The 22,567-nt window shown below is 50.9% G+C and overlaps 1 protein-coding gene across 1 annotated transcript; it reads right to left on the reverse strand.

Annotated features, from left to right (window-relative positions):
* Positions 1-1,462: 1,462 nt before the first annotated feature.
* Wrap53 (WD repeat containing antisense to TP53) lies at positions 1,463-22,530 on the reverse strand. The gene is made up of 10 exons (XM_028869448.2): positions 20,997-22,530; positions 20,773-20,871; positions 19,897-20,008; positions 3,625-3,713; positions 3,291-3,381; positions 3,052-3,184; positions 2,359-2,567; positions 2,094-2,197; positions 1,829-1,963; positions 1,463-1,729 (listed from the first exon to the last, which is right to left on the reverse strand). The coding sequence occupies exons 1-10, from the start codon at positions 21,389-21,391 to the stop codon at positions 1,489-1,491; spliced, it is 1,608 nt and encodes a 535-aa protein (XP_028725281.1). The 5' UTR covers positions 21,392-22,530; the 3' UTR covers positions 1,463-1,488.
* Between the last annotated feature and the right edge of the window lie 37 nt (positions 22,531-22,567).

The following is a 22,567-nucleotide window of genomic DNA, read 5'->3' on the forward strand; positions in this document are numbered from 1 at the left end:
CTCCCTCACCTCGCGCACCTCCCGTCCGCCACCCCGCCTCGCTGCCCGGCGCGGTCTCTCACGCCCCCTTTGTCCCTCGCAGTGTCCGTCTCTGGCTGAGTTTCTGCTTGCCTTTCTTCCTTCCTTCCTGCCCTCCGATCGCCCGAGCGGTTGGAACCTTCCTCGCTAGCATCTAGCAAGGCTCCTGCCCTATCCGCCCCGAAAAACCTTCCCCCTCGGCTCCCGCAGCCGGCTCCCCTTCCACCCCCAAACAACACCGCGGCTGCTTCCGGGCGGCCTGGCCAGGGTAATGATAACCTTGGAGGCCGGGCACTTTCACCGAGGATGGCCAAGTTGAGGGTCTACCTGTGTGACGCGGGAGGGGACAGAGCTACCCCGGGCTGCGAGAGGACCCCGTGACTTGCCCAAGGTCACACGGGGAGTTCAGGAAGAAATGAAAATACAACCTAGGCTGCCCAGCTCCCTTTTCCTGGGGTTCCCTTTGTCAGAGCTTCCCGACCCTTGGCTGTTTTCTGTGGATTAGGTGGAGACCAGGGAGTGAATTTTGACCCTCCTTAGATGATCGTGGAGAGAAGTGGGGCTGGGAAAGGAAAGGGGGTACCTATAAACCCCCCAAAGCTGCACTCCACAGGAAGGGCTGTTTCCAATTATCCTGGGGGAAGGGAGGCGCTGCCTTCTTGGGTGTAAGAAGCGAGGCTTTCAGCACCTCCCGGCAGGGGCCGCATTCCTCTCCTTCCTGCCCAATCCTCCGACAGGCTGCTCCCTTCCCTTTGACTGAGGTCCCCACCGCGGCCCCGGCCCCGTTGACAGCAGCTCTTCAAAGACTCCCATTCTGGGTGTCTGACAAGGTGTGTGAGGAGGGGGAGCGTGGACAGATGGAGAAGCAGGACTCGCGCGCCTGCTGAAGGAGCCAGCCCCTTGCCCTGGCGCTGCATTCTAGAGACTCATGTGAAGCAACTGTTTCTCCATTTCCTCCTTCCGGTGTGTCCTTGACTCTGCCTGCCTGGGTGCAGTGGGCACCGTGTTCTTGCACCCTTCCCCTCCACAGCTGGATGATGGTAAACAGAGCGCTGTGCAGCCATGGCGCGGGCTTGTCTGTCACTGTCTGCTTAGTCTCACACAGTCACACTCAACAGTCTGCCACCGAGCTCCTGCCACCCAGGCTCAGGTCAGCTCCCCCTGACCCCTGATGCAGCCACCTCAGGAGTGAGATTTCAAACAGGTTTGCTCCTCAGTTTACCAAGTTGCCTAGCAACCATCTAGTCAATGGCAAGAGGCCCCACCCCCACCTGCTTGACTTCACACCATGCTCAGCACTTCATTGGCTCCTGCCTGGTCCCACCTCTCAACCCCTGGTTTTGGGAACAATACGCCAGACCCCACAGATGCTGGACAAAGGAACCCACGAACGCCCCCACCACACTCCCACCAGCCACCTGCCACCCCAGACACACACGATGACTCCAGCATCATACAAAATCTTTATATTCACTCATCCCCACAGCCCTCTGTCCTTCCTTGTCCCTTCTCATCTTGGTGGTCATCAGGGCTACTGGGGTCCGGTCCCCCTCCACACCACCAGAGCTGAAGCCGCCATTCGGGATGGGCGTGGCACAGGGAGAGCAGGGGAAGATCCAGCTCCGGCTCGCCTTCATCCCCACTATTGGTGGGCTCTGGAAACACACGCTGGCCGGAAGCCGTAGCCAGTAGAGGCAAGCTAGGGTGGAGGCTGGAGGAGAGGGCAGTCCGTCAGCACCCGGGTCAGGACGGTATGTGGGAGGTCCACCTTCCTCCCCAAGCCCAGCTCCAAGCCCCTTCCTTTAGTGACCTCACTCCATTGGTGCAGTCTTTCTGGGGCAGAAACGTCACCACAGGTTCCAGCGTGCTGTCGGTGAAAGCTCCACGGATGTCCCACACGGAGACGACTCCATTGGTGTTGCCACTCACCAGGAACTGCCCGCTCCTGGCAATGAAGGGAAACTTGTGGGCAGACCGGCAGCGTCACTCTGGGGGTAGAGGCCATTCCTACCCAGGGGCCTAGGATGCAGCCAGACTCTGAGGTCTGCAACCTGGAAGGGGCCGCAGCCACTTACGGGTCCAGATCAAAGTAGATGCGCTGATTGGTGGTCACTTCCCGACTCAAAGACCACAGGAGGTGGCCAGGCTGCCGGAGATCCCAGCACAGAAGCTCAGCATCCTGAAGACAAGAACGGGGGTCTGAAGTGTCCCCACCCCCCCTCCTTCTCCCTCCCTCTCCCCTGCCTGCCTCCACCTCAGCCCCCTCAAACCTGGTCTCAACACATTACAAAGGACACCCCCACCCCTGCCTACACACAAGCTTTAGGCTCCGACCGGTACCTTTCGGGCTCCTGAGAAGAAGAGGTTGCCATCGGGATGAAAGCAAAGGTGGGTGACACCCCCTTGGTGGCCTCCCAGCAAGGCGAGAGGAGAACCGTCATCCCAGGCATACAGGCCTAGGGTACGGCCATAGGAGCCACAGGCGTAAAGGGCCTGGGCCGGACTAAAGGCTATACAGGAGATAATGCCACTCTGGCCCTGCTTTTTTGCTGGAGAGGAAACAAGAGGACAATTAGCACAGTAACCAGCCTCGGACCTCTGTACCCTGCCCAGGACTGACATGCAGGGACTCAGTCCCCACCCTGTTTATCTCAAGCAATTTGAAGTTCTCTGATGCTTCCCAGCTCATTCAGTTCCCCTAAAGAACCTAGTCTCCCTCTCCCAATCATAGCCCAGTTTTTCCTGGAAGGGACGGAGAGGTACAGCCCTACAGGAAACGAATTCCCCTTCACCTTCCATTTTGTAAGTTCGGTGGTACAGGGCTTGCTAACACAAGACCCTGGGTTCAGTCCCAGGCACTGAAAGGTTTTGATAGACCACAAAGTACATCTGACCAGCATGAACGGGTCAGGAGTTAACCCAGCTTTCTCATCGACTGCTTGACCTGGGGAGAGAGCCCAGAGGTGGCCCCAGCTCACTCACGGCCCCGTCCATGGGTGCTACGCTTTCATCTCCCGCCCCTTGGAGGCTTACCAAATGTGGTTCGCACCTCGCAGTCTCTACCAGGCCTGGATGTGGAGAAGACACGCACGGTCCGGTTGAAGCCACAGAAGAGCTGGGAACCATCCGGGGAGAAGCAGAGCGAGTGGGCGGCTGTCAGCTCGTCCTAGGGGCAGGAGAGGGCTGGAGACAGGCCTGCAAAGCTTCGTCTGTCTTCCAAAGGGGAGGGCCAGGCCCCAGTGAGCACAGGGGCCGGACTGGGAAGTCAGTACCAGGTGGTTGTACGCGCGAAAGGAAGCCCGGAGTTCTCCAGTGAATGCATCCCAGATGTGAATTGGGTTCTCCCGGCTGCTGCTGGCCACACTGAGAGAAACACGGAGAGGCTGAGGCCTGGCACTAACTAACTGCCAGAGGAAGGGGATGAAGCCAAGTGCCCGGCCCTCCCCGCTTCCATCAGAGGGGCACACTGAGCACCCTCTCACACCCTCCCAGGAGCCCTGGCAGGCTAAGAAGCGGCCTCCTTGAAACTGGGTGTGTGGGCTGGGGGAGGAGATGATGGGGAACACGTGCTGAAGGGCACGGCGAAGGTCGTCACTTATCACTTACTAGGAGGTGTCTGGCTGGCTGGAGGACATCAGGGAATACCAGCAGTAATCATAGATGGTGTCACCCTCCACCATTCGAAGGACAGGAACCTGGACACAGATGTGGGAATGCTGGGGTTACTGGCAGGGGAAAACAGGCAAAAAAAAAAAAAAACAAAAAAAAAACATGTGCCCCCCCTTCCCCCCAGCGGGTGTTGGGACACTAACCAGAGAGAAGGAAGCAGACGGGCATAAAGAACAGTCTTTACTGTTCAAGCATTTCACCCCGGCTCCGATGTCAGACTCGGGCCACCGAATGCAGTGGAGATTCATAATCTTTGTTTTTCAAGACAAGACTTTTTTTGTGTAGCCCTGGCTGTCCTAGAACTCTCCCTGTAGACCAGGCTGGCCTCGAACTCAGAGATCTACCTACCTGCCTCCCAAGTGCTTGCTAGGATTAGAGGCGTGCGCCACCACCTCCGGGCCATAAATTTTTTTAAACACTTACAGAAGACACAAGTAATACCCTAATCTCGAGACAAAGAACCAACCTGGTTCTATGCTCCTCTACCCTTTAAAAAGATTGCCAGGCCTTAGGGACTGAGCTCAGTGGCAACGTTGATTGCCTACCATCTGCAAGGCCCTGAGTCTGATCCCCAGCAATGCAAAAACAAAGTCCCAATCTGCAGAGACTTCTTAAAACACTGTCTCTGTGTATGCTCACCTATCACACTGCACACGTGTGAGTCAGAGGACAACGGGAAGTGAACAGGTTCTCTCTTTCCCACACCGGGGTCCTAGAAATCTAACTCAGATCTCTACCAGCACAGTCACCTCAGGTGTTTGCCCCCCAGACAGTTTCATAGATCCCAGATTGGCCTTGAACTTCTGATCTTCCTGTTCCCACCTCCAGGGGGGGAGGCCATCACACCCTGCTCATGTCCTGCTGGGGAAGGAACCCAGGGCTGAATGCATGAGATACAAGTGCTCTCTGCAAGTGCATTCCCAGCCAAACGTACACACACTTAAACAGCGGAATAAGGGCTGTGGACGTACGTCAGTGGGAGAACACTAGCCTGGCAGGCGTGAGCCCCGGGTTCAATCTTTACTAACACAAACAAGCAAACGCCTACAGACTTTCTATCCAGTTGAAGAAAATAAAGTCGAGTGTGGTGTCTCTTGCCTGTAATCCCAGCACTTGAACTGAGACAGGAGTGGCTGTGAGTTCAAGGCCAACCTGCAATACTTAAACTGAAACACAAAAGGGTCATGGCTGACTGGTAGGGTTTGCCGAGCACTCACAAAACCCTGGGCTGGGATCCTGGAATGTCAGCACTGCAGAGGCACAGACCAGGAGGATGAGGAGTTCAAGGCCCGCCAGGGCTACTCGAAAACCTGTCTCCCAAAAGCAAGCAAAGAAACAAAGGAAACAGGGTGAGGGGTTGAATGGTCAGGTGTGTGCTGTGTGAACCTGGGAACCGTGGTTGGATCTCTGGACCCCAGGTAAAGACGGAAGAGGAGAACACAGATCTGTCACCTGATTTCCGAGAGGTCATAGCCACCTGCACCCACACCTACGCTCACGCCAAGCTAATGAAACAACAGCAATAAAAAACAAAGTAATTCTGACAGCGTGCTGGAGTGTGGCTCAAAGCCCTGGCTTGGATCCTCACCACTCCGAAAACAAAAAGAAAACGGTCCATGCCAGGAAGGTAAAAGAACGCCAGGCACTTTCGGATGCTGCTGCCAAGAGTAAGCAGGGCTGAGTGCGTGGAAAACACTGACGTCTGGCAAGCTGGAGGCTGGGCGTCGTTCGCCTCAGCCTCTGAAGTGGTGGGATCACAGGCAGGTATCACCCGGGCCTGCCCGAAATGTTTCTGTTTGCTGGCTGTGAAATGGGGCTTGTTATGGCCTAACTCGGTATTTCCAACCACACTGTCGAGTTGTGAAGTGAAGGTAAGACCGTCTGCTCTGTTGTTTTTGAGTTTTTACTTGACACAGGGTTTCATTTAGTCCAGGCTGGCCTCAGACTCACCCCGCAGCTCTCAAGGTTGGCCCTGAACTACTGTGTCTCTCTTTCCCAAAGTCTGGATTTACAGACACGCACCACCACATGTGGCTTAAGTCTCTCTGTATGTAGGCACATCGTTTCCTAAATTCTGCCTTTTTTTCCTACTGAGTTGTCCTCTTCTTCACAATGTGTAGAACATTTAAACAGTTTGGACACCAACCCTTTGTAAGCTATGTGTTGACACCACCCAACCCTGACTTCATTTTCTACCCCATCAGCCTGAATCCCACAGCTGACTACTGGGGGGTAGCTCATTGAGATCCCACAGGCACCTCAGACTCTGATCCGCACGGGACCAGCGCCTGCTTGCTGCCCCCGGGCCCCACGCCGGTTTGGAAGTCTAGTCTGTGCAGGAGTGAGTCACGGGAGCTCCAGCTGTCCACCTGACAGAAATCTGGAGGTCCCGAGGGAGAGGACCCTCAGTCGAGGGATTACATGAGTCAGACTGTCAGGGGGGCATTCTCCGGATGCTGGGTGATGTGGGAGGGTCCAGCCGACTGGCGGTGGCGCCATCCCTCGGCAGGTGAGCCTAGACTGTACAAGATGGCTGACCACGAGCCTGGGAACAGCCAGGACGTAGGCAGTGTTGCTCTTCGGCCTCTAATCAGCAGCAGAAAAGCAAACCAGGCCAAAACCCCATCCTCAGCCGTCATCCTTTCTACTCCTGGTCCGGCCCAACCCTGGAATCTGTCTCCTCCACTCCCCCTCCTCCTGGCAGTGCATCACAAGACACTGCCTCCTTGCCAGCACCTCTGCGACATCCCGAGTGCCCTCCAGACCTCCCCACTCCACTGCTCACACCCACCCACCCATGCTCCACCCTGGACCCCAGACCTTAGCAAGCTGGGATTCTACAGTCTCATTCTCCTGCTAAAATATTTTAGAGGCTCCATGTAGCCTTTTTCCTTATGAAGATTTCCATTAACTGTCCTTACCTGCAACTCAACCTTCAAGGCTCACCTCTACCCACTTCCTTAAAAATCACAATGTCCACCACTTGGATTCTCAGGCCCCATAGCAACTCCATACATTCTCAGCCATAGGCTTTCCAGAACTAGTCTCTGTTTGGAATATTATCTCTTCCTCTCCCCTGTACCCCCGGCCCCGGCAGAACCTATATCACCCCAGGTCCCAGGTGCTCCCTCCTCTGAGAAGCTGTCTTTACCCCTGCACCCTCCACGTCCCCAAGCCGTAGATGCTCCTCACTGTTTCTTTTTCTCTCTCTCTCTCTCTCTCTTTTTTTTTTTTTTTTGGTTTTTCGAGACAGGGTTTCTCTGTGTAGCTTTGCGTCTTTCCTGGGACTCGCTTTGTAGACCAGGCTGGCCTCGAACTCACAGAGATCCGCCTGCCTCTGCCTCCTGAGTGCTGGGATTAAAGGCATGCGCCACCACTGCCCAGCCTCACTGTTTCTAACAGCGGCAGAGTGGGTCTCCCTGCTCACCTCTGACCTCTCAACATCCAGGGCAAGATCACAGGCAAAGGATTTACTCGTCTGTTTCCCGTCATTTTACATGTATGAGTGTTTTGCCTGCGTGTATGTGTGTGCACATGTGTGCCTAGTGCCCTCAGAGGTAAGGAGAGGGTGTCAGATCCCCTGGGACTGGAGTTACAGGGGTTAGGAGCCACTGTGTGGGTGCTGAGTCCCGAACCTAGGTCCTCTGCCAGATCAACAAGTGCTCTTAAGCGCCTGGCAACCTCTCCAGACAGCACACTGTTGCAGACCCCAAAATAATCAGACCCGGAGTTAAAGTCAAAGGTGTAAAGTGGGTGACTAGAGGTCAGACAGGCTTCATGAGGGCTGTTTTCAGTGATGTGGGGAGTCAGGAAGGTCACAGGATGAGACCCAGGCTTCTGGCTTGGAGAGCTGAGGCCACAAAGATGAGGAGGACTGAGGAGACACAGCCAGGCTATGAGGCGTCAACCTCCACAGAAGTCATCAAAAAAGACTGCGAGGATAAAGGAGCAATAGCCTAGCTCTGGCACTGGGGGTGAGGACACCCCCACCCCCAATCCGAGAAGGGTGTGAAAGATGCAAAGTCCCCAGAGAGGGCCAGAGTGGTACCAAGAACCACACAGTATGACAACAGGGACACAGGTCAGGAAACAGGCTGGGGAGCCAGTTCTAGAAAGTTCTGAAGAGGTGGAGAAGGTAAGAGGGAGACCACATAGGGAGGAGGAATGCAGTCATCTCTCAGTTCTCAAGAAGCCTCGATTCCAGGACTCTCTCCCACAACATACCAACATCTGTTGATGGTCAGTCTCACAGATTATATAAGGGGCTGTGGTATCTGCAGAGGACTTATATATACCCTCTCAGATGCTTCAATCTCTAGGTTACTTTTAATTACTAATTAATGTAAATGTCACATGAGAGTTGCTATACTGTATGGTCCAGGAAATGTAATAACAAGGGAAGAAAAACCCCAAACACGCCAGTACAGACTCCCTGGTTGGTTGGTTTGTTTGTTTGGTTTTTAACTCATCTATTTATTTTACATCCTGGCCGCTGACTCCCCCAAACCCCAACCAGACTCCCTGGTTTTTTGTTGTTAGTGGTGATGGTGGTGGTTTTTTTGAGACAGGGTTTCTCCGTATAGTTTTGGTGCCTGTCCTGGATCTCCCTCTGTAGACCAGGCTGGCCGGACTCTCTGTTTTTATCAAATATTTTGGACCTGCAGTTGTACAGATGCCAGAAGCATGGACAGAAGACCGACTACATCCACAACTGTCTTCATACACTAGGCAAGCATGCTACATCCTAGTTCCATGGATTTCATCCGTTTTCAAACACTGAGCTCTCAGACAGGAAAAGTGAGAACACTTAGCTAGAACTAACGGCACACATCTGTAACTCCACACTTGGGAGGCTGAGGCAGGAAGGTCACAAGTTCAAGGTCAGTTTGGGATACTAAGACTCAGTCTGAAAAAAAGGGGGGAAGAGGTGAAGATATAGCTCTGCCCTAACACACATGTGAAACCAGGGGTGTGAACCCCAAAACCGGAGTGGGGGAAGAAGCCAGAGAGAATACTTAAGGAGTGTGGTTGCGATAGAACATGTTCACCCACCTACGGCTAAAAGCAAGAAAAAAAAATGGCATAAGAAATTTTTGAAAACAATTCCCTGTATCACAAACCATTAATATATAGAGAAATATCTATAGAGACGTAAGTCCGCACGCACAGACTGTTGGAGCTGAGGTATTTCTTACGCATACAATTTCCTGTAAAAACCCGACTCTGCTTCTCGGCTGGGTGTGACAGATCTTGTCTCCAATCCCAACTCTAAGCAGGTAGAGGCAGGCCCGTCTTTGAGTTCTAGGCCAGCCAGTGTTACAAAGTGAGATCCTGTCTCAAAAACAAAACAAACACCCACAGAAAACAAACAGAGACGGGGAAGAGAGGAGGAAAGCAGGGGGGCTTTCCTGAAATGGAAGGGAAAAGACCCACTTACTTAAAGCATGTGCAGATGTCCACTCAACTGTTTATTTGGAAATAGCTGCTGTGCAGGCCAGGGCACTCTGACCTCTCAATCCTCCTGCCTCAGCCTTCCTGAATGCTTAGACTGCACAGGCATCGGCCACCACACCCAACTGGCTATCAGAAGAATAATACATGCTACTAAAATCCTAGAAACGCAAATGTCCAACGGGAAGAAAAGATTTTTGTTTTGTTTTTTTAAACAAAACCTATCAAAAGCACTCAACACGCACCATTAGACACAGGAACTAGGAAGCCTGGACCACTGTGAAAAACATTTAGCATATAATTGCTGAAAAGGAGAAAGCAGGAAACAAAACCATGGACTTCAGGGTTACAAACACATAAACAACTCCCACACTTGAACACGGCTTTCAGAAACAATGGAAGAAAGTTTCAGGTGCTGATTTTTGTCTAGTGGCAGGCAATGATGGTTTTCTCTTTGTTTGTTTTGAGGCAAGGTCTGGTTGTACAGCTCAGAATGGCCTAAAGCTAACTACATAGCCCAGGCTGGCCTCGAACTCACACTGATCCTTCTACCCCAGCCTCCCAAGTACTGAGATCTGAGCTACCACACTAGGATCTTCTTCTCTCATATTCTCCCTCCTTCCCGTCTCTGTATGTGTGTACGTAAGGTCTCAAGCATGCTAGACAAGCACTCTGCCGTGGAGCTACGTTCCCAGTGAGTTGTGACGGCTAATATTTTTCAATTTATTATCGTGTGTGAGAGTGCAGGCACATGTCACATGCACACATGGCAGTCAGGGGACAAATTTATGGGGCTGGTTCGCTCCTTCCATCTTTATGTGAATTCTAGGGGTCCAACTCAGGTCACCAGGCCGGCACATCACGGGTCTCTACTGTGATGGTGAATGCTGATCATTATAACCTACCAAGACCTAGAACAACCTATGAGATAAACCTGTCACATCTGTGAGGGAACTTCTGGACTGGATTACCTGATGTGGCAGGACCCACCCTAAATGTGAGAGGCCCCACTCTATGGGCTTGGGTCCTCCTGGGCTGAATAAAAAGGACAAAAGTGGAGGGAGGACCAGCTTTCTACACCGCTCTACTTCCTGACTGAGGACAGGGAACTACGACCATGACCTCCCTGCAATGATGGGCTGTACCCTCAAACTGGGACCAAAAGTAACTCTTCCTTCAGATGCTCTGTAAGACACTGTCACAGCAATGAAAAAAATAACCACACCTCAGCATCCTTCCTTGTTTCTCCATAACGGAGCCCCTACAGTCCCAGTGTCTTCTAACCATCCCCACCACAGGCAACCTCTCTAATACACCGTAGCCCCTGGTCTTGAGACACCTCAGTGTCTGTCTGGGAACCAGGGCTTTTTACCGTCTTCCAGAACTCACAGATCTGCAGCCTCTGAGCACCAGGCCACCCTTCTTTCTGGAATCCATCAAGACTCACAGAGACATTAGCCTGTCAAGATGCCGCATGCATTGCAATCTCAGCACACATGAGGCCAAACAGGATCACCACCTGACTGACACCTCTGCCTGGTCTGGTACATAGTAAGTTCCAGGCCAGCCAGAGATACAGAGACTGCCCTCAGAACAAACAAACAAAAACCCCACGGGGCAGGTGGATGGTTGAGTAGTTAAGAGCATGTACTGCTCTCTTGCAGAAGACCTGAGCTCCGGTCCTGTTCCCCTGTCAGGCAGCTCACAACTCCCTGTAAGTCCAGCCCCCAGGGATCCAACACCCTCTCCTGGCCTCTGTGGGCACCTGCACTCACATGCGCAGACAGAGGCAGAGATACACATAATGTCAACAAAAAAATAAATTAATAAATAAATAAATAAGCCATGTGTGGTGGTGTAAACCTTTAATCCCAGCACTTGGGAGGCAGAGCCAGGTGGATCTCTGTGAGTTCAAGGCCAGCCTGGGCTACAGAGCGAGATCCAGGACAGCCATGGATGGCTACACAGAGAAACCCTGTCTTGAAAAACAAACATACAAAACAACAACAACAACAAAACAGTAACAAAAACAACAACACAGTAACAAGCACAAACATATCCATTGGCCTCAGGCACCAGAGAAGCCTCAGCCTTCTGGCTTACCTAGCATTACCTCAACACACACACACACTATTCCACATACCCCAATCTGCCTTACATTAAGGCCTGTCAGCTCCCCCAAATCCTTACTTAGCTAAGGACTTCCGATTTTTTAAAATTTATTTATTATGTATATAGTGTTCTGCCTGCAGGCCAGAAGAGGGCACCAGATCAAATTATAGACAGCTGTGAGTCACCACATGGTTGCTGGGAATTGAACTCAGGACCTCGGGAAGAGCAGCCAACGCTCCCAACCTCTGAGCCATCTCTCCAGCCCCAGGCCTCCCAATATTTATACTCTAGGATCTAAAGTCACCCCTACTCTTATCTTCTTGGAACCCCTTCACCCTCCAGAACTTGCCTAGTCCTGGCTTCCTGTGCCCTCGAGCCAAGATGGATTTCCGGCTCACACTCCCCTCCTCCGTATATACTTCAAGGCCAATGTGTGCAGGGTGATGTCACCTTGTCTTTGACTTCTCTGGGCCCCAGGAGTCCTTACGTGCCCCTTTTCGTCACATACTCAGCCTTCCTGGAATTTTTATTTTTGAACCAGAGGTTGGCCTCAAACTCACTACTTAGACAAGGGTGAACTTGAACTTCTTATCGCCCTGCCTCCATCTCCCTAATGCTGGGTTCCAGGTATGGCCCACCACATCCATTTTATGAAATACTAGGGATCGGGCTGGAGAGATGGCTCAGAGGTTAAGAACACTGGCTGTTCATCCAGAGGTGCTGAGTTCAATTCCCAGCAACCACATGGTGGCTCACAACCATCTGTAATGAGATCTGGTGCCCTCTTCTGGCCTGCAGGGACACATGCAAACAGAACACTGTATACATAATAAATAAATCGTTAAAAAATAAGTAAATAAATATATATATATATATATATATATATATATATATATATATATATATATATATAAAGAAATACTAGGGATCAAACCCAGGGCTTTGTGTGCCAGGTAAACACCACCGACTGGATAAATCCCGGCCCTCTTCGTACCCTGCAACTCTTGATATCAATCTAGCTACTCCTTCTCCCCGACATTTTGGAGGCGAGTCTCACTGTGCAGCCCTGGCTGACCTGGAACTTGCTATATATAGACCAGGCTGGCTTTAAACTCACCTGCTTCTGCCTCCCAAGTGCTGGGATTAAAGGTGCATGCCACCATGTCTGGCTTCCTTTTCTCTTTCTTATTCCCTGAAACTTTACCCGCCTGGTTCTCCATCTTGCTTCCTACAGATCCTTCCGTTATCTTCATTATTACTGTTTTTTTTTTTTTTAAAGATTTATTTATTTATTATGTATACAGTGTTCTGCCTGCATGCCTGCAGGCCAGAAAGGGGCGCCAGATCTGAGTTACAGACAGTTGTGAGCCGCCATGTGCTTGCTGGGACTTGAACTCAGGTCTTCTAGAAGAGCAGTCAGTGCTCTTAACCACTGAGCCATCTCTCCAGCCCCAAGATGTTATTTTTAATTCAAAAAAAGAAAAAGGGTCAGAGAGTGGTGGTGCATGCCTTTAATCCCAGCACTCAGGAGGCAGAGCCAGGTGGATCTCTGTGAGTTCAAGGCCAGCCTGGTCTACAGAGTTCCAGGACAGCCGGGGCTACACAGAGCAACCCTGTCTCAAAAATCCAAGAAAAAAAGTACATGAGCTTTTTGGCTACATGTATATCTTTGTGTACATGTGTGCCTGGTACCCACAAAGGAAGGCCAGAAAAGGGCATCCAATCCCCTCAAACTGGAGTGTATAGACTAGTATGAGCTGCCGTTTGAGTTTGGGGAATTGGGCCCGGGGCCTCTGGAAGAGCAGCCAGGGCTCTTAACTGCTGAGCCATCTCTCCAGCCCTCCCTACGCTCACTCCTGAACTTCCATTTCCACAGGAACTATGAATCAATTCACTGTCCTCTGTCTTCTTCCAGGTGTCACTGCTGCTCATGCCTGTATTCTTTCAGGTCTGCTTCAGAGCCACCTCACAGCGAGGTCTCGCTCAAATACTCTTTTTATTCTTTTTACTGCCCTTTTTTTTAAAAAAAAAAAAAAAAAAAAAAAAACCAGAGCCTCACGGTGTAGCCCAGGCTGGCCTTGAACTCACAGAGCTCCACCTGCCTCTGCCTTCTGTGCTGGGATTAAAGGCATTTGCCAGCGCCCCTGCTCTGAGTCCAGTTTTGAGGCCAGCCTGAGCAATGTAGTGAGACCACAGGAGAGAAGCCCAGCCCAGACCTCCGTGAGCCATCACAGGCCCTGTCCAGCCTGAGTCAGGACTCACAACGATGTGACTCCCCTTTTCTTCCTCGCTGTCTTCAGATACTGACCAGACCCTTCTTGTGAAAGGTCCCCTGAGCCCTGTCGCTCTCTGAAGCGCCTCTCCCCACCACGGGGCTAACGTGATGTAATTCCAATGTCTCTAAAACTGAAAAACAAAAACAACAACCACAACAAAAGCCATGAAGACGAGGACCAGGGCTTCAGCTCTAGAGTTAAGTGCCCACCTGACACATTCCAGACAAACAAACCTGAGGAACCAAAAGCACTGGACAAACAGGCTGAAAAGAAGCGATGGATTCACCCCCCATGGGGCCGTCCATGCCATGCTTATGTCCTCAGTTTACATCTGCCACTCACTCCCACGGCCAAGGGTGGACTGTGTCATCTCCAAACTGGCATCACCATCGCTAACCACCAAGTTCGCTTATCCCATTTCTCCCATTACTCGGTTTCATCAAGAACATGTTTATAGGGTAGGGAGATGGTCTGGGGGCAAAGGTCTTGCTGCATAAGGGTAAAGACCTTAGATCAAACTCCCAAAACCCACTTACGTCAGATGCAGTAGCTCCTGCCTGAAATCTCAGAAGTACTAGGACAGGATACAAAGTAGAAACAAGACAATCCCCAGAAGCCTGCAGGCTACATGGAACAGTGAACAGGGGACCACGCCTCAAACACGTAGAAAGCAAAGACCAATGCCTGGGTTGTTTTCTGACCTCTGCATGCCCCAAAATGCACACATACACACATCTCTCTCTCTCTCACACCCACACACACCATATATACACACAAAGGTTTTTCTTTTTTTTTTTAATGTGCATTGGTGTTTTGCTTGCATGTATGTCTGTGTGAGGATGCCATATCCCCTGGAACTAGAGTTAACAGTTGTGAGCTGCCATGTGGGTGCTGGGAACTGAACCCAGGTGTGGTGATATTGTGTTCCCCAACATATCGTGCACCCTAATAAATTTATCTGGGGTCAGAGAACAGAACAGCCACTAGACAGACATAGAGGCCAGAAAATGGTGGCACACACGCCTTTAATCCTAGCCTTCTGGAGGCAGAGATCCATCCGGATCTCTATGAGTTCAAAGCCACACTGGAAACAGTCAGGCATGGTGACTCATTCCTTTAATCCCAGGAAGTGATGGCAGAAAGCAGAAAGGTATGTAAGGCATGAAAACCAGGAACTAGGCTGGTTAAGCTTTTAGGTTTTTAACAGCAGTTCAGCTGAGGAATTGGCAAGGTGAGGTGGCTGTGGCTTGTTCTGCTTCTCTGATCTTCCAGCATTCACCCCAAAACCTGGCTTCAGGTTTGATTTTATTAATAAGACTCCTTAAGATTCATGCTACACCCGGGTTCTCTGGAAGAGCAGCCAGTGCTCTTAACTGATGAGCCATCTCTCCAGCTCCCACAAATGTTTTTTTTTTTTTTGGTTTGGTTTCATTTTGTTTTTTAAACCCACATTTACAATCAGGATCAGGAGTTCAAGGTCATCCTCAGCTATTTATGAAGTTCAAGGACAGTCTAGGGATATGACCTTACGTGGGGGATGAGGCGGGGGAAGGTGACAATCGGTAGCAGACACAGGACCATCTCTGTGAGTCCGAGGCCAGTTTGGTCTACATAGTGAGTTCCAGCCAGGGTTCCATAGTAAGACCCTATCTCAAAAACATAAAAAGGAGCTACAGAGATGGCTTGTTGATCAAGAGCACTGTCTGCTCTTCTAGAGGGCCTAGGTTGGATTTCCAGTACCCACATGGCAGATCACAACCATCTGTAACCAGTTCCAATGCCCTCTTCTGGTGCACACAGGCACCAGGCACACATGGTATATAGACACATACAGGCAAAACATCCATACACATTACATGGTCTACATAGAGTTTCACGTCAGCAAAGGCCACATAGTAAGACCCCGTCTCAAAAAAAAAAAAAAAAAAGAAAGAAAGAAATAGGATTAAATAAGGTCATGAGTTTGGGGTCCCCTGATAAGACTGTGGCTATATACAGTACAAGGAAGAGGCTGGCAGTTTAGCTTAGTGGTAGGGTTCGACAGGGGCATGGTGGTGGGAGAGACTGTTTCCACAGTCCTGCTACGTGATGCCTCATCTTAGACTTCCCGGCCTCTGAAACTGTGAGAAGAGAAGGCACTGTCTGCCTGACAGTGCTGGGAGTCAAACCCAGGGCCTGTGTGCACAGGCCAGCACTCAGGCTGGCAAGCTAGACCACAGAGCCCTTGGTTTGAGACAGGGTCTTGGCATATAACCTGTCTCCCTGAACTCCCAATCTCCTCCCTCAGCCTCCCAAGTGTTGGGATTGCAGGTGCACACAATGCCCAGAAAGAAATCTTCTCCTGTCAGTTGTGGGGGGCAGGGTGTTAGTTATTAACGGAAGACATCCCAGAACTCACTATGTGACTAGACTAGGCAGGCTCCCGGGTGCTGGGATCACAAACCATGGACCAGCATGTCAGGCTAAATCCTGTCCTTATGAATGACACAGTCTCCGTTATCCCTCCCTCTCTGCTGGGTCACCCGACACACCACTACCTAACAAGTCCCTCCTTGGCCCACATTCCCTCTTATCACTGGTCCATTTCTTGGCTCCCTTTTCACAGCACAAGTCCAAAGAACTGCCCATTCTTTTTCCTTTACACGTTTTACCCAACTTCTGCCCCCACCTCTCCTCCGAAGGCACTTTTGTCTGGGTCACTCGTGTTCTTTGTGGTCACCCCCTAAGCCACCTAGCTCCATCTCTCAGCACCATTAGTCAGGACTCTTCCTTCTGTGTACTGGTGCCGCCTCTCTCGGGGGCTGGAGAGAAGTCTCAGCAGTGAAGAGCAGGTAGGTGGCCGGGCGGTGCTGGCTCGGCCTTTAATTCCAGCACTCGGAAGGCAGAGCCAGACGGATCTCTGTGAGTTCGAGACCAGCCTGGGCTACAGAGCGATTCCCAGGGTAGCCAGAGCTACACAGAGAAAGCCTGTCTCAAACCAAACCAAAACAAAAGGAGCAGGTAGGTACTGCTCTTCCAGAGGACCCTTTTTTTGGGGGGAGGTGGGCGGTGGTTGTTGTTGGATTTGTTTTTAGAGACAGGGTCTCACTTTGTAGCCCTAGCTGTCCTAGGACTCACTATGTAGACCAGGCTGGCCTCAAACTCCTGAGGACTGGGATTAAAGGTGTGTGCCACCAGAGGACAGAAGTTTGAGCTGACCGTGACTCCAGCTCCCCCTTCTAACCTCCAAGGGTAGTCAACACACGTTATAGACACACATACACATACAAATCTAAAATAAATCTTTAAGAAAAGATCCTGCCTCCAAATACACACACACACACACACACACACACACACACACACACACACACGCACACGCACACGCACACCCCGTCAGTGTCACCCTTGCACTTTCGCTCACCCAGAGTCCACTCATCACTGTTTTGAAACTCTCAAAGAGACCCCAAGAGGCCTTCCCACAGGACCCCGCATCATACGGCTGCCCATCGCCTTCCCATCACCCCACACCTCATTTCCTCTATTCCTGAGAACACAAAGCTTCCCCAGCTCGGGGTCTCTGTGCTTCTGTCGCCCTTCCTGGAAGTCTGTTCACATCATTTAGCATTATCACTCTCCAGGTCTCACAAAAAACTGCTCCTTTTCTATCCACCCCTCCCTGACTTATACTTCTAAAGTGCTAGCTTCTGCAAGGTTGTGTGGGTTTGTGTTTTGAGACAGGGTCTTACTAGGTGGCTCTGGCTAGCCTGGAACACGCTTTGTAGATCAGGCTGGCCTCACACTCACAAGAGACTCTTCAGACTCTGCTGTAGGGTTTTGTTGTTTTCTGCAGTGTTGGGAAGTGAACCAAGGGCCCCTCGAATTCTAGGTAAACACAAGAGAGCAGAGGTATACCCCCAGCCGGAAGCACTATCTCCTGGTTACTCTCTCCTTTTCCTGTTTTTCACCTTCAAACCACTTATTTATTTTCCTATTTCTTAAAGAGACAGGCCTCGGGCAAAACATGGTGATATATTCCTGCAACCCCAGCACTTACAGGCAGAGCAGCAGATGAGGGATTCGGGGCCATCCTTGGCTATATAGCGACTTTGAGTTTGAGGCCAGCCTTCTCTACATAAGATCTTGTCTCAAAGGGGGTGGGGTGGGAGGTGGAGCCGCTCAGCAGTTACGAGCACTGGCTGCTCTTTCAGAGGAGCTGGGGTTCAATTCCCAGAACCCACATGACAACTAACAACTGTCTGTAACTCTAGTCCCAGGGGATCTAACGCCCTCTTCTGGCTTCCGCAGGCACTGCATGCATATGAAACACAGAAATACATTCAGGCAAAACACTCACACACATTAAATAAAATTTTTGAATCTCAAAAAAAAAAAAAAAAAAAAAAAGTTTCCCCTGTGTTTGACAAGACGCGCCTGCAGTTCCAACAATAGAAAGGTTAAGAGGAGGGAGGAAGTCCAGGAGTTCAAGGCTAGCCTCAGCTACGAATGAGTTAGAAACCAGAATGAGACCTGTCTCAGAACACAGAGAGGTAGCTGGAAAGATGGCTCAGAGGTCGAGAGGACCTAGGTTCGGTTCCCAGCACCAATGTCAGCTGGCTCACATCCACCTGTAACTCCAGCTTGGCTCCGTGTAGGGAGCACGAAGGTCCTTGCTCCCACACATCTCCAGAGAAGCCAGGGATGTTAAGCACACAGGATGTTCCTCTATCCAGAAAGCCAGAGATGGAGGCGATTAGTCGTCCAGTGATCTGCCATCTGTGTATCTGTTGGGCCAGGCCATATCAAGTTCCTACAACCAGAACTGGAGATACCTAATAGTCTAACTGACCCCTAACAGCCAGGGGCTCCCTAACCTCCCACAAGAACCAGAGATACCTGACAGTTTAAATGACCCTTACATTCATTAACTGTATAGCCAGGGGCTGCCCCAAGCTTCTACAAGGACCAGAGATGGCTAACAGCCCAAATGACCTCTGTGCTCTCTGTACGATCAAGATAAGGCCAGACCCATGCTTAGGCCCTCAAGCTAGTACAGGTAGCCTATCTCAAGAAGTCACCTTCTAGGAAGAAATGACATGTACCCTGAGTCAAGTTCGAATTATGCTGACTTGTGCCCCAGGGATTGTATTACACCAGGAAACTTGTCCCAAGTCATACTGTGTTTAAATTTGTTGGGAATACTGCCTGAGATCAGACTCCCCGACATCCTGATCCAAGCTGATGGATGTCAATCTGAACCTTCCATTCTCACTTCTTCAAGATTCACCTTCTTTCCCCACTCCTCAGCTCCGAAGGCACCAGCGCACACGCACACACACACACACACACACACACACACACACACACACACACAGAAATTAAAAATAAGGCTGAGGAGTGGTGGCACACACCTTTAATCTCAGCACTCAGGAGGCAGAGGCAGGTGGATTTCTGTGAGTTCGAGGCTAGCCTGGATACAAATCAAGTTCCAGAACTACACAGGAAATCCTGTCTCAAGAAACGGGCTGGAGAGATGGCTAAGAGCACTGGCTGCTCTTCCAGAGGACCCAGGTTCAATTCGCAGCACCCACATGGCAGCTCACAACTGTCTGTGACTCCAGTTCCAGGGTATCTGATACCTTCACATCAATGCACATAAAATAAATTATTTTTAAAGAAAAGAAACAGAAACAAAAATTAAAATAAATCTTAAAAGGAGAGAAAGAATGAGAAAGCAAACAAGCAGATATGGAGTCTCACGATGCTGCCCAGGCTGCACTGAGGCTCCCAGGCTGTAGTCATCTCCTGCACAGGGCTTTTAGAGCACTTGTTTTAATGTGCAATGATCTTGTTCACTGATACCCATTTGCACACTACACAAAAAACACAACCAACTCTTCAATCTTTCACTTCTTTAAGAGCCCAGACCAAACACAGTGGCCTAGAACTTTCTATGCAGTTGAGAGGACCTCGAACTTATCCTCCTGCCCCCACCTCCAGAGTGCTGAGATTACGAGGGTAAGCCAACACACCCAGTTTATGAAGTGTGGGAGCTTGAACATGGGCTCTGTGCGCGATGCTAGGCAAGCGTGTATCAACTGAGCCGCCTCCCCAGCCCATGTTAAAAACCATCTAATAAACACCTAGACACACACACTGTCACAGAAGTCCATTACTTGACCACAGAAAACAGGCTCCTGTCTAAAAAAGGGACGGACTTCTCTTTAAATGACTTCAGAATTCAAGGCAGAAAACGATACATGTGGACATCCATGGTGAAGGAATGTCGTGTCTATAAACAGGTAACCCATGAACACACTGTCTTCATTTGCAGGAAGGGCCCTCCTAATGTATAGGGCTGGCAAAGGGATGGAGTCAGGCCTTCCCTTACCATTTCTGCATATTCCACCGGCTCTCCTTCACTGTACAGTTCTGGGGGCAGGTTGTAAATCCGTAGGACGTTATCAGCACTATTGGTCAAGATACAGGAACCGTCAGGGGCCCTAAAAATATAGGAAAATTAGAAAACTGGACAGACCTGTCATTTCCAAGTGTAGGGCTAGGGCTATCTAGAACATATGCCCTTGAGAAGACACCAACCAGTCCTAGGTAAACCTTGAGCTCATGCAGACAGTGGTGGCACACATCCACAACCCCGGCTACTTGAGAGGCTGAGGCAGAGGATCTCAAGTTCCACTTGGCAAGGCCCTATCTCAAAAAAAAAAAAAAAAAAGCTAGGATGTAGCTCAGTGGTGAGGTCCAGGCTAGCATGCTGGCCACCCGAGGCTATATCCACAGTACTAGAAATGGAAGGAAAAATCGAGAGAGCAAAAGGAAGGAAAACACTCACCAGTGTTCTATTACTCCTTAACCACCTCCAGGTAAGTTTGGGACTTTTTTTGTCTGGGCTTTTGGGGGCTGGGTTTTTGTTGTTGTTTTACCTTGAGATAGTGTTTCTCCGTGTAGCCCTGGCTGTCCTGGATCTTACTCTGTAGACCAGGCTGCCCACTGAACTCAAGAGACCCTCCTGCCTCTGCCTCCCAAGTGCTGGGATTAAAAGCGGTGCGCCACCACCGTCCAGCCTAGTTTTTGTTTTTACTTTAAGACAGGGTCTCGCTCTTTGGACAAGGCGAGACTCGAACTCACAGTCCTCCCTCTGTTTCCCAGATGTTGAGATTACAGGACTGTCCCACCACGACGGGCCAGCTATAGGTGAGTGTTCAGATGAAATCCTGGAGGTGGCCATCTCCCTGCCCGCCGTACTCACCACTTACAACCTTTCAGGAAGTTCTCGGAGCGAGTGCTGAACTCGGACCAGGAACCACTGAGGTATCGGGGTACCTGCGAGAAGCTGTAGTTCCAAAAGCTGGAAGGGAGATGGAGAAACAATAAACGGGTCGTCAGAGCAAAACAGGCCTGGAACGGGGCTGAGGAGAGGTGGCTGTCGTGGTGGTCACACGTCCGGGCTCCTCAGATGCCAGAGTCACTTACGTGTCTCCCTCGTCCACAGGACCGGGTTCATCAGACACACCTTCCACGGCTTCTCCTGACTCCAATTCAGGCTGATTCGTTTCTTCTACCGTAAGGCTCGCACTTTCGGAAAGTTCTTGCTCCTCGATTCGAGGGCTCAACTCACCGGGAGTATTAAACTCTTCCTCCGGGGGAGCGGAGAGAGGAACTGGGTCCCCTTGTTGCGGCTCCTGGGACGGAACCGAGCCGGCCACAGAATCTGTGGCTATCTGGGATTGGTCATCTCCACCGCATGGCGGTGGCACCAGTTCAGAGTCTGTATTTTTATCCACAGGGGAACCTTGGGGCACTGGAGCTGGGGCCTGATCAGAAGGGAGGCTGTCCGGAGCTAAGAGTCGCTCCTCCGACGTCTTCATTCTGTAGAGCAAGCAGGACGGACAGGGGCCGGGCAAGCCTCGTTGCACCGGCTACCAGCTGCTGAGGCCAGGCTGCATTAAAACTCCCAGGGATCCGGGCGCAGACCCGCACAGACCCACCGCGCCTGCCTTCCTCTTCCGGGAAGAGTAAGCCGAGCCCCGCAACCGTGGGCAATCACCGGGAAACCAATGCTGAAAGCAAAGCCCCCGGGGTCGCTACGCGCCGCTGGTGCTCCTTGCTCTCGCGGGAGTCGGGCCACCTTCCCATTGGCTCTTTGCATCCCGGTTAAGTTCTGAGCGGTGTGGCGGGAAGGAACGAGTTGGCCCAGCCCTCAAGTACTAGAGAATTCCTAGAGGCTTCTGGGAGTTGTAGTCTTCACTTTCGGCCGTGGCGAAAAGTACACGCGCGCCCCCTACCGTCCGCTGGGGTCATTCTTAAGGTACCTACCCTCCCGGACCTGCAGAGGGAGCTTAATGTCTACAGTTTTTGGCCCCCTTGACTCTTGTTTTGAGTCAGGCAACCTCAAAATAAGGTTTCCTTTCTCCCTCTTCTCCCCATCTCCCTCCCTTCATTCTCCCTTTCTCTCCATCCCCTCTACCTCCCTTCACCTTCCCTCCCTTCTTAGTTTGCAAGTTCTCTATCCCCCTAAAATTTTCGTGGCTGTGCAATTGAAGGCTGTGAAAACAATCTTTACTGATACTGATAAGGACTGTACAGGAAATTAAACAAGATGGTGTGATATGAAGTTCTTGGAGAACACATTCGATTGAGATATTAAGAAAAGCCTTTCTAAAAGTGACATTTTAGCTGAAAGAAAACAACAACAACAACTTAGCTGCCGGCGTTGGCTCATCCCTGTACTTGGAAGGCTAAAGCAGTTGGATTGCCGCGAGTTCGTGGCCAGCTCTGGCTACAAAGAACCTATTTCAAAAAGCCAAAACGAAGACGATTACGATCTACCCAGCTAGATAGGAAAGAGCAGTGTTCCGCGCTCTTCCGAAACGGTTTCCACCGATTTTGTCCTCGCAACTCTGTCTTAGCGTACTTTTCACAACGCGTTCCTATGGACAGCAACAACGCAGGGAGAATCCTGACTCCGCCGCTGCCCCCCTTCCGTTTCTTACCCTCCACCCACAGAATGACTTGCCCTTACTTGTCATGGCGACTATCCAGCT

Source organism: Peromyscus leucopus, chromosome 8b (genome assembly GCF_004664715.2).
Source record: "Peromyscus leucopus breed LL Stock chromosome 8b, UCI_PerLeu_2.1, whole genome shotgun sequence".
In the NCBI taxonomy this organism is placed as follows: domain Eukaryota; kingdom Metazoa; phylum Chordata; class Mammalia; order Rodentia; family Cricetidae; genus Peromyscus; species Peromyscus leucopus.